Source organism: Astatotilapia calliptera, chromosome 5 (assembly GCF_900246225.1).
Source record: "Astatotilapia calliptera chromosome 5, fAstCal1.2, whole genome shotgun sequence".
Lineage (NCBI taxonomy): Eukaryota > Metazoa > Chordata > Actinopteri > Cichliformes > Cichlidae > Astatotilapia > Astatotilapia calliptera.
Window position 1 is genome coordinate 24,848,379 of NC_039306.1, and position 12,716 is coordinate 24,861,094.

Below are 12,716 nucleotides of genomic sequence, written 5' to 3' on the forward strand. Positions count from 1 at the left end.
AAGGATATTTCCCTACACCGCCTGTCTCCCTGGTGGGAGGTCGGTATGTGCCTGCTCATATAAGGCTAATGATGTAATAACCATGCCTCCGACTGATCCAATCAAGCTTCAGCTGAAACTATAACCTTTCAGCCACTTGGGACCGTTCTAGTTAAATAAAGACTATTGTAGCCATCTGCAGTAATTTTTATTTAGTGGAATAGGTCTGTGGGGTGGGGAGGTCAGACAGTTCAGACACAAAAAGAAGGAGCTGGGGTGAATGTGGGTTGCAAAGCAGCTTGCAGGAATAACTGAAGGGATGGTAAAGAGCTCAGGCGGCTCTGTGTAATCAACTTATCTGTTAGGACAGCTGCTGATTTTGACTATATGATCTTCCCAATTAATGCAAAATTAGTGCTTGAATATTTAATTTGGACTTTTGGATTTTACTCTAGGTTTAGCTGTAAAATTTTAGTTCTGTGTGAATTTTTTTTCCACCCACAAGAGCACTGTATGACTGCAAATCTTTATGCAAATATTCCACTATGAAAATCTGTTTTTCCTTGTACTTTTTCACACAGCATGTAACAAATTAAAATATTAGATCTACTTGGTGCTTATTCAAACATTTAAATTAATTTTATCTAACCATTCCAACACATTCACAAATATGAATGCAGGGATGAACAGCTGTAATACTCACAACACCTATTTCCCTACACCACAGTCTGAATGGAACAGAGAGGCCTGCAATAATCACTCAGGGTTTCTGTAATGGATTCATCGTCTAGTAACTGACAACTGCCAATCTCCCCCAAGTGTAACTTGTTTTTCAGACATTCCTGCCTGATGTTTTAGCCACATTGGAAAAACAGGAAATATCTCCACAAACAGCGGAGTGCTGTGTATGTGCATATTTAATCCAATGTATCTGTTTAATGGCTCACAAACAACAGTAATGGCATTAATAATAAATTAAACATGCACACGTACTCACACACCAGCAACCCAAGCTTTGTTTGGTCTAGAAATTGTAGCTCCCATAAGCTGAGACACTACAGCACGCACGTGTGAGTGGGTTACTGACAGTTTTCCCTGAGATGTCTGCTCTTTACCTATTATTATTGTTGTTGCTATTATTTTTTTTAATTATCATGTCTGGTTGACATGATCGGCAACTCATTGATACCACTTGCAATCCCTCTCCTATCACCTTAAGTGTGCCGCAAAATCATGAATGGTGCACATGCATCATCAATCATATAATTAACACAAATATAAATGCGTGCACACACACACACACACACACACACACACACACACACACACACACACACATACACACGCACACATTCACACACTCATGCACAATCGGTTACCATGAGAACAACTATGCACAAAAAGAGATACACACCCACACACAGGAGGCAGATGATGGTGTGGAACATATATGATTTTTGATCCACTTCTTATCACGTTATTGTCATGCAGCAACACAACCAGACAACGGGCGTGTGAGCGCCGGTAATGAGCCTCTCATCACACCACACAGCTACGTACACATCTCTGCACGATGAGAACAGCGCATTACGGCAAAAACACTGCCTGTTTCAGAGCATTTTGTTTCATATCATTAAGGACAAAATAGTACCGCTCTCACATTTGCTTTTTCCCCCCACTCGTACAGTCGAGCGACATGTGGAGCAGAGTCACATGCAGACGCGTTGTGGCACAGGCAACTGTCATCTGTGTGATGCACTGAAGTCTGTACCAACACATTTGACAGTTGCATCATTTGAATTATAGTGGGGGAGAAGCTCTGAAGTAGAAGCCTTTAAAATGCACATTAGACCACACAATGACATGCACATTTGCACAGCGTGTGTGTGCATGTCTCATATTGAACTGGAGCTTTAAAAAGAATTTTTTAACTTAGTATTCATCTCAGTCTGGCTTCTTAATATACGAGCCAGGATGTCAAGGGTCCCCACAAGAGTAATCATATCTTTTCATGAGCTTGAGTCACACGATGAAACTCTAAAGTTGGTCTTTGTCTACATTTCAAAAGTTTGATAGCCTCCTCGTGGTGGTGCTCCGAAGAATTTGCTGAAACCAAACAACGAGTAATTCCAGATGGATAGATAACACAGGCTTCACCATCAGTCTGCCCACCTGAGTGTGGTTTGTTATCTAAAACTAGTCCATAGTCTATTACCATGGACAGATACACATACACCCCCAATCTATTATTGAACAAAAGGCTCACGCCTCCGCTCAGCCCTTCAGGGAGGAATCCATCCCTCCATCCCAGAATAATTTCACACATCAGTAGATACACAAAAGAGGGAGAGAGAGCGAGAGAGAGAGAGAGGAAAGGGAAGGAAGAGAGGAAAGGACAGAGAGCAGGAGGAACGGCCTGGGTAAAAAATGTATGGGGTCACAGCTCAGTGCTTGTGGGAGACCAAGGTGTCAGGGGGAGCCATGCGTGACAAAACAGAGATCCTTTTGCGCACAGGGAAACAAACGCACATGCACACACAGCCACACACACACACACACACACACACACACACACACACACACACACACACACACACACACACACACACTTGCAAAGTGATGCACATGCCAAGAAAAAGGTGAGACTAAGGACATATCAGATGAAGACATGTAAAGATTGAATCTGACTTAATAAGAGGCATTCTCGCTCAAACGAAGTCTTAATCTCTTTATCTATCACGCTCGTTTTTCGTAGCCTCACACACACACACACACACGCACACACACACACAAACTAAGGATAATCCTGATTCTGCATGGCTTTTATAAACAGCATGTAAAAACCCAAAAGCCATTGACGATGAGGACACCCAAAGCCAATTCTTGATTTGCTTATGTACAGACATATGGAAACAAAGAATTATATAGAAACACACACAAATGGATCTACACAGTAAATAATTACACACACACATGCATACAAATATTGAAGAGATGTGCCCAAGTAAATAAAATCTCCAAATTTAACAGCTGGCTTGACAGCTGATTGGTCCAGAAACCCCACATCTAAAAATGTTTTGCATTACAATCTATTGTGGACATTCAACAGTACACGCAGATAAAATTTCAGGACAATGCTAATTTAATATCCTATACGCTGATGACAAAAACTGGTAGATTTCTTTGAATGTCTGCAATTCAGACAGATTAAAAAAAAGTCAACAGACAGGGGAAAAAATCAATTCTTTTGTCGCAGCAGCTTCAAAATAATCAATGGCAATAATCTAGGGTTCCTTGCGCCGGATGCACAGGCTGAAATACATACATGCACTAAACGCACAGTGAGCATACACATGTCTCCCACTAAGAAAGCACTAAGCAAGAGGAGCAGCAGACACAATGGACTGTTTAAGTATGCGGAAAACTTTATGCCTGGGTGGAAGAGGAGCTTTGAAGAAATCCGCTGAGGGACAACCAACCTCCCCCTGAACTGAGCCTGCACCTCCTCATCAGAGAGGGAGAGAGAGGCATGGGGAGTGGTGTGTGTGTGGAGGGGGGGCAGTGGTACTGGGGGTGTAGAGACAGAAAGAGATGGAGAGAGAAGAGTTGGAAGGGAGACTTAGGGAGACAAGAAGGGAGTAAGGCCAGGAAAAGGGGCAGAAACAAGGTGTGCTCGTCTAATTCAGAGCATTGTCCACAATTGCTTGTGGTTGGCTGATGTGTGGAAGTCCCTAACCGGTAGCAGTCACGTTGCTCTGAAACACACCGCAAACACACACACACCGCACATGCACACTGCTTATTCATACAAACACACTGTTCAGTAGGCACCGTGCTTAACTCCCAGTATGACCTTCATTGAGATGGATTGCATGAAAAATGTAATGACTTTCCTGAGAGAAAAACCACAGGCCAAATCAGCTTTGCATTGCATAATAATGCTGGACTTGGTAATCAATAACACAAACACACATCCATAATGGAGTGCACAGTCTGCACATGGAGAAAATGTCTCAGCAGAGGCCAACCACATCACAATGGATGGAGGAAACCACCAGTGGAGGGGCTGTGCGATGCATAAACAAGGAGGTATTGACGATAAATGCCTGCAACCATTTCCACCCATCAGACACTTTTCTAAGCTAACAGCTTAAGTCTGGAAACAACATGCAACTCTGAAAAGCTTTTCGCACGCCCAAAATGTTCATCTCAGGGTTATCCTTGGCCCTAAGTAAATAGCTGTCCCGAACCTAACTTGACCCAATTTTACATTCTTGGCTAAGTTATCTATTGTTCACACAGCAAAGATGATGCTAATTTTGGCCTAGAGCAAAGCGATCTCTGCTCTTTATGAATGAATGGTAGCTGTGTTTGCTTTGGAGCCAAAAACATACAACAGTTTTATCAACTTTCTCTGGTTCCATAGCAAAAAATGTATCTTACTGACCAGACCTTCTTTGAACCTAGTAAAACGCAGCACTAGAAACAATCATATCTGTACCCTCATTCCTTGTTTTTTCAGCCTATAAGCCTTATTGTTTCAGACCTCAAATCCGCTGTTTCCTATGCCCTACCCCAGAATGGTTTTGGGTTACAAAGAAAAACAGACAGCAACATGCCAAATGGAATCTATACTCTGTCAGATTTTCGCTGTGAGTTCAGGTTGCTGATGGTTGTTTTTTGGGCTTTTTTTTTTGTTACTTCCCAGTGTCACAGTTTTAGGATCCCATAATGAAAAGCTGCCATTGTGTTTGTTTACCTCCTCTTCATCTCTCAATGTGACATTAGTTAGAGATGAGTCACCAGCCAGGAAAAAAACAAAAACACTGTTCATCTTTCTGTCACAGATATTTCCCTCTTGAGTGTGTCTCATTCTCACCTCGTTGGTGTTCCAGCGATGGCGCTCCTTGGGCAGAGAGGAACATTTGGGTAGACACTCTAGCAGCTTCTTAGGAAGGTAAATCTTCAACTGGCCGGGCTCATCTGAGGTAGGGAAGAAAAAAAAGAAGAAGATTAAACAGGATAAATGACAGACGAGTAGAAAGAGAGGACTAATTGCACATTAGACACAAAGACACCTTGAGCAGAATAGCAGAATTCTTGGATATGGCAAAGGAAAATTATGAGTTAAAATTATAAGTACAATTTTAAAGGTTTGATGTGAGAGATGTGTTCTGTCCATCTTGTACTTGAGTGGGATATTTGAGATTTATCAGGAATATTTTTGGCATAGCAGTGGAAAGAGATGTCTGCAAGGAAGTCTGAATGAGAAACCGATGAAGTTGGGTTTAATATTTCCACATCATCTTTATGTCACTGGGCCTTAATATAGCTTATTATCTATGTGTGATTCAAAGTGCTACACATGAAAAGGAGAACAGAAGTCCTCCAGTCGAGGTAATCAAGTTAACAATAGCTAAGCTTGCAGAGGGAGTGGCGGCTGGGTTACTTTTGGACCGCAAGTGAAGATGCACCTGGGGCCCACCCACAAACAGATTTAGATAAAGAAGAATCCATTATCATACATTATCAGTGCATTTGGGGTTGATAACAATCACAGCTAATCACAGGGGCATTACTTATCCCCATTAAAAGCAATGCTTTTCCCACAGTGTTACACACACAGTTTGGTAATGAAGTGGAGAACCCAGAATAGCTCTCCCTGTGATTTAACTAATATTCTTGTACAGGAGGCAGAGTGACGCGCGAGTAAGCAGGATCAGACCATGTACATACACATAGGGTAATGCGTCTATGTTAATCTGTTCAATAGAAATCTCCGTATTTCTAGTGTTACTAAACACTAGATAAACAAAATGCCCACTATTGAAATTTAGACCTTATTTTACTATAGTGCACATAATCTCTGTCTGTCTGTCTGCAAACTCCTACAGTCAGGACAGGAGCAATCACACTTGACACATATAGGTCCCTGAAGGGTTCACTAACCAACAGCTAGTCATTACAATAAAACCACTGTATTATTTTAATTTCACAATAAATTCTACCTTATCAATATTGAATATATTCATTACTAATATCCCCAAATTGTGACAGTATCAATAAACTGAAACAGTAAGTTTTGAAGTCAAGTTTACTATACTCTGTGATTGTATGAACTGGGATATACTAGTTAAAAGGTGCCAAAATTGATTTTTATTAAAATGCTAGCCAGATTTCTTCGCCTCTGGTTACAACCTCTTTGAGAAAATGTGTAAAAACTCTCGACAAAAAAAACATTGCAGGTTAATTTTGTTGTGTGTTTATTTATTCATCATCCACCACCCTTACATGAGTGAAAATTCAGAAATACAAGCTTCTAAACCCAAGTGCCTTTTTAAAAGGAATTATGGATGCTACCTTCTTTGCTGATTGGCGGATGGCAGTCAACGAGGTGAATATCAGGCTATATTTGTGTTAGGCTGATGAATCTTTACTGAATTCAAAATAGACACTGTAGTTTATTTTGAGTCAGTCCCACATACATTGTTTTTCTGAGCAAAAATAGCCTCCAAATGTTCACTGTTTTCTCCTGACTAATGTTTTCTAAAAACTACAGGGCCAAGCTTTTTTTTTTTAGAAAATTGCTCTGCTTTTTTTTTTTTTACATAACAATATAATTGTGGCTCGTTTTCAAACATTTACGTAATTAGCAGAGGAACCAAAGGGCTGAGAGCCACAGACAGTTATACCTTATGCAGTATACAGTATAATTAATGTTGTGGAGGGCGCTATATGAGATCGCCACGGCAGAAATATAGTCATACTTGACAGCAAAGCTGATTGTTGGTGTTGAATTACCAGTGAAACTACCCCTACTGTGCTTCTCTTCCTACTGCTGTGCGCGGAGAATCACCAAAATACCGAATAGGTGCAGGGAAGGTAAAAAAATAAATAAATAAATAAAATAAAATCCACCAAGTCTCAGCCTCAGGAAAATACCACCTCACCAGTGTGTCCACACAAAGACAGACCCCCTGTTATGTGTTTGTGAGTGTGTTCCCAACGGGTGTGCTTCTCAGAAGTCAAAGCGAGCAAGCACTCAAAGGTTATTGATAAGCATTTGAGTAGAGGGCGTCCATTCATGACTCCCCTGGGAAGATAGGAATTATACTCTACCTGAGGGAAGATGACAGAGCAAGAGAAAAAAGACAGATAGGTAAGGTGGGAGGGTCAGCATGGGAGACAGAGAGAGGCAAGATGACAAGGAGCCAGAAAGATGCTGTTAATGAAGAAAAAAAAAGAAATTTGGGAGACTGGAACAAACTAACACAAAGATGCAAAGAAGAAGAATAATTGCTGTAGCAGGACAGGGGAAGGGGCTATATGTGTGTGTGTGAGTGTGTGTGTGAGTGTAAGTAGCTATCTGAGCATGTGTGTGTGTGTGTTTGTGTCAGTAGGAAGTGTGTTCAGGCACGTATGCTCCCCCTAATCAATTATGCATTTATTAATAGAAGGCCTGAGAAGACAGAATTTCAAACAGCTGAACTGTGCAGCAGCTTAGTTAAACAGCTGAATGGTGCAGCTTAGTTAAAGCCTAATTTCTTTTTTAGCAGCACTCCAGCCTCTCTGCTATGAATGCCAATCAGCGTTTAGACCCCACCCCTCCTGGCTATAACCCCCTCCCTTCCTCTGCTGTTCTGAAGAATTCTCATCAGAGCCTCGCCTTTGAAATGTACCAGAACCACCACATCAAACAAGCCCGTTGCACATGCGCAGGCACGCATACACACACAAACACGCACGCATGCATACACATATGCATGCTCATACATACAAACAGACACATACAGCAGTGCCTGCTGATCAAAGAACACACATCACAGTATTTGTCCCAGAGTGACTTCTTCTTTTTTTTTTTAAACGAGTGACCTTGGTGCCCAAACCCCTTTCAAAGCACACCTTCATGGACACAACCATCATCTTAACCTGTCCTCGCATTTACTCTCCCTGCTAACGAGGAACGGAGGACCAACTTTGCAGATTTGTTGAAAGCTGATGAGCTTTTACACCCCAAAGAGTTGTATCTTGTATTTCTAACAATCCTGAACTAGAGAATGCGTCCCTGTTTTGAAAAGATTCAGCCTCAGTGCTGTTGCAATCGTCCTTTCCATCTGCTCCAAATGACTCTCGGTGGAGCCATACTATTGTGTGACATGGGGTAAAAACTTGTCTTTTGTTTTCTGGCTACCCAGGAAAATGAAGCATCCTGGGACCCAAGGAATGCACATCTAAATATGAAAATCCGACGCTGTTCGCCTTTACATTTGTATTTAAAATCATAAAACACTTTCAATACCTGCATTGCTTCGTGCGAGTCCCTCAGCAGCACGCCACAAATTCTGGGTGTACACAGATCACTCACTCACTTGCTAATCTAGTAAAAACGAGTCCAAAAGAGTGACAATGCCTGAATGCTAATGTGAAACTGATGGCTCATTAAGTCATATAGAGGTATGTGAGCTAAAGACCGAAAATGTTCGACCAAAGTGAAACATTGCTTTGGGTACACTATCAAATGCCACCATTTAGACTGGAATCACCAAGAAGAGCGGCCTCCGACTGATGAATATTTTACCTCATAAAACTGTCATCTCCATATTTAACACAGAAACAAGCCAATGCCCTTGTGAGATGGCTGTCAGTTAATTATAAAACTCTCCTCAGTAAAGAGAGAGAAAAACGCTCCAAATGCAACTCTTAACTCTCCCCCTACTGATATTAGGAGGCGTCAGGGGAAATTTTCACATTTTCCCCCTTTTCGGGATGAAATTAATGTGACAGAAAGAAAGGCTCATTGCACAGCAGCTAGATAGAGGGATGGCAGGGAGGAGGGTGAGAGGAGGGCAGCAGGGAGAGCCAGGGCACGGAGAAGATGGTTTGGGGGGTGGGGGTGGCATGGGATGAGTGAGAGTGCAGGAAGAGGGGAGGAGAGACGAGAAAAAGAGGGAGAGCAGGGGGCGGAGGGGGGGGAGATAGAGAGATGGGCGTGCATGCTAATTTTATCATTCTGCTGATAAACTTTTCCTCCAGTAATCCTCCAGCTGGGACGTGAGAACAGATAGGAGACAGGGATAGGCTCGGGAAGCCTTGGTTTTTATTAAACAGTCATCAGAAATAGAACCCTCTATTCTATTCTATTCTATTCTATTCAGTCCAGCTTTCATTCCCTGTTCAGCATGGTCTGGTGCAGAAATGAATAAGGGGTTGAAGTAAGGGGTGGACAGGGTTGTTGTTGGGGTGGGTGGTGTTTAAATATATCCCCCAACACCACCACCACAACCACCACACTCCTAACCCCCTCCACTGCTAGCCATCACTTCACTAAATGTCCGTCTGCTCCTCCTCGCATCTGTTTATTTTCCTCCAATTTGTCCCTCTAACACACATGCACACAGAGGCACACACATGCATTTGCTCCATGTCCTCTGGAATCAATAGCCAATCAAAGCAATCATTGCCTTTATAGTCTGTCTAACAGACAAAAGCAATCGCACACATGCTTGCTACACACTCACACACATCCGCGGCCATGCACCGACCCCAGATTACACACTCCATCTCACTTCTAGTTTAACAAGGCCCATTGAGGATTATAGATACATAATGCCATGTGTACAGATTAGGTGTGACAATAAACTACTGACAGCCAAAGTAAGCCCTGCCTTCTGTATGGCTATGTGCAGGAGTGTGTGCGTGTGCCCACTAATACTGTACTGGCATGCATGAATAAACATGATGTGTAACAGGGCTGAATTGGAATGACGTCTCAGCAGAGAGAAATAGAGATAGTGTGTGTATGTGTGTTTGTGCGTATGCGTAAGAGTGATCAGTTACAGAGCAGATGAGGAGGAGACCTCAGTTCCCGCATCGCATCATTCTGCCAGAAGGCTTTTATGCTTGCTCCCAGAGTCACCCTGTGCTACAGACAAATGTGCGGGTGGCACTTAAACACCCTCACAGACAGACATGCACACACAAACTGCGCCAAGAGTGTTTGTGTGACTCTTACTGTTGGCTTCAGTGTCGTCACTCTTGGGAGGGGTGTGTCCAGTGTAGCCAACAGCAATCCTGACCATTCGCTCTGGATTTCTTATCTTCTTCAGTCCTACAAAAAGAGAAAAAGAAGAAGAAGAAAAAAAAAAACAGGGACATATTTAGGAGACACTTCAGGCTTTGGTTTCCTTGGCAGTCGTACACCTCACCTCAATCTTTCTCCTCTAAAGCCCAGAAACAAAACTCCAAGTGATATGCATGTGGGCTGATCCATTTTCTGATCCACTAACTTGCATCCATCGTGTCCCCTGATCGATTGGCCACAGAAGATACACTGCCTCTGTGTGTGTGACTAACTTGTTCCCAGCTTTAGTTTCTCTTCACTCTCATCATTTCTCTGTTTCCCTGACCACTGTTGCTATGATACAAAGTAGACCAACCAGCACAGAGGGAGATGGTCTTCCAGGCTATATGGTGGATGTTGTTCTGATGCCCACTGGTGCCATCCACATCTACCAGGCAGGGGGAAGAGTGGAAGGCTGTCTCCTGCCTTCGTCGCCACAATTCATTTGGCTTTCATTCAGCAAGGCTCAGACTTTTAAATCATTATACCCAGACTACACGCAACACTGAAGGGGCAATGGATAAAACTCCAACACACTGTGAATCTGTTTGCGTGAGTAGGTAGGGTATAGTATGGGCAGGGGGGAAGGTTTAATATTTATGTGGTACACTGCCTGCTGATCTGCCCATGGGCCTTTTGTCTCATCAACAGTTCTAGTCTTTTCACGCAACGGGACTCTCAACCCACAGCCTTCCTTTCGCCTTTGGCAACACTCTGCATGCTTGCTTGCACGCATGGATGTATGTATATGCGTGCCTGACTTTAAGTGCTGTACACACGATGTACTGCAGAAATGCATGACGGTAGTTCAAGTGTTGCCAAAAATTGCCCCTTTGAGAAATCTTGCTCAGTGTTGCTCCCTAGTGGAGAGAGTGCTGAAAGCTCTTGCTGACAATTTTACTACAGCTTTGATTATTTAACCCCCCCCCCCCCCCCCCCAAAAAAAGAGTTTTCCATTAATTAATTAATTAATTTTAATTGCTAAGGAACTGTGGTGTCTGTAGCAAGGGTTCTCAAACTTTTTGAGGCGAGGGAGAAGATATTCTCAGGACTGCCTCACAAAAACTAAAAACAATTTAGATGGTTTAGGTGTAACATCACTTTTCAGAGCAAGCTGATAATGAAAGGTATGCAACAGCAAGAACTGTCTATTAGACACTGAGAGAAATGACTGGTTTCATGACAGATTGACAGGATGTGTCATAGCCATATCAGGGTTTATATTGGGCCAACACAAAGGGAGGGAGTAATGTACACAATATGCTTGTTTTGTTGGCATAAATGGTCCCCCATCTGTGTATATATATATCCACTTTTTAATGAAACAACACAATTTTATGATCTACTATAAATTAATTTGGGACACCTGAGGGGGACAGACCCCGTTTAGAGAGCCATTGATCATTTACAACACAGTCTGCTGCTAAGTTTGCTGCCCTCTTTTGTAAATTTAACCCTTCGTGGCATCAGCAGTGCTTTAAAGACACAAAACGAAAGAGGCGCTGTGAACAGAGTAACAACCAGGGGGTATTTATAAAGAAATGTCAAACACCACGAGTAAAGAACTCACAAGTTGACACAGAGATAACATTGCAACCCTTAAATAATTCATGAATGAATAAATAGTAGTCTCAATGAAATGGTGACTGTGTGTGAGAGATGATAACGACCTCAAGAGTTTACTTAAGGGAGTAAAAACACAAACAAACAACGACCACAAATGGGGGGGGGGGGGCTGGAATCATTATGACCTAAAACTGACACACATACACACCAACCCCTCCCAAACCTATATGCAGCCAAATTCTCACCTTCAGCGCCTTAGCAACCATAAGGACACATTAACACTGAAGGGACAAAACACACACACACACACACCGAAACACACACCGATTGTGATTAAATAAATACACAGCTGGTCGAGGAGGTTGCGTGCCTGTCAGGAAAGAAATTAGCAATTCAGTGGTCTACTTTATGCTTAAAGAGAGACACGGACACACACACACGCACACACACACACACAGAGCAGCATCTGAATTCCTTCAGCGTGAACCACTCTTCTCTTTTCCTCTCATCCTCCATCCCCTTAATGCTAAATGCTTAAAAAGCATTCATAAGCCAGCTACTCGAGGGGGAAACGCTGGCAAGCATCGGACGGTGAAAAACTACCGTATCCCGAATCAGCCAGAGCCCACCGACAGGACAACTCTCCTCCTGTTATTTATTTGCTTTCGGTTAACCGTGCTCCACACAGTCGCTGGTTCAGCACCAGCCTCGGTGTTTTCGGGACGGGCTAAAGGAGAGGGAAAGCCCCGCCGCTATCTCTGCCCTCCTCTATCCCTCCGTCCCTTCCTAGCCTCGCATGAAACCCGAAGAGCGGGACTCCGGCACCTTAAATAAAAACCGTTATTTCTCTCTTACCTTCCGGCTTGTTTTCGGCAGCCATTTCCCCTCCGCCGCGCGCCTCATCCCTCCTCCTCCTCCTCTTCCTCCTCCTCCTCGACTCGACCTAGTGGTAGTGGGAGGGGGGGGTGGTGATGGTGGTGGTGCCGGTGAGGGAGGTGGGGGGGAGGACCACGCGCGTGCACAACGAGGACAGCTCAAGGAGGGGGGCGGG

The 12,716-nt window shown here is 43.2% G+C and overlaps 1 protein-coding gene across 4 annotated transcripts in view; it reads right to left on the minus strand.

The window, feature by feature from the left end:
* The window catches only part of camta1b (calmodulin binding transcription activator 1b), a 59,942-nt gene extending 47,226 nt beyond the window's left edge, over positions 1 to 12,716 (minus strand). For 2 of the 4 annotated variants that reach the window (XM_026168409.1, XM_026168410.1), the window contains exons 1-3: positions 12,521 to 12,716; positions 9,992 to 10,087; positions 4,859 to 4,962 (exon numbers count right to left, since the gene is read on the minus strand). In XM_026168409.1, the coding sequence (XP_026024194.1) occupies positions 4,859 to 4,962; positions 9,992 to 10,087; positions 12,521 to 12,545 (225 nt within the window). In that variant the 5' untranslated portion in view covers positions 12,546 to 12,716. The remainder of the gene's footprint in view (positions 1 to 4,858; positions 4,963 to 9,991; positions 10,088 to 12,520) is intronic. The other 2 variants (XM_026168412.1, XM_026168411.1) reach the window with 1 other exon arrangement.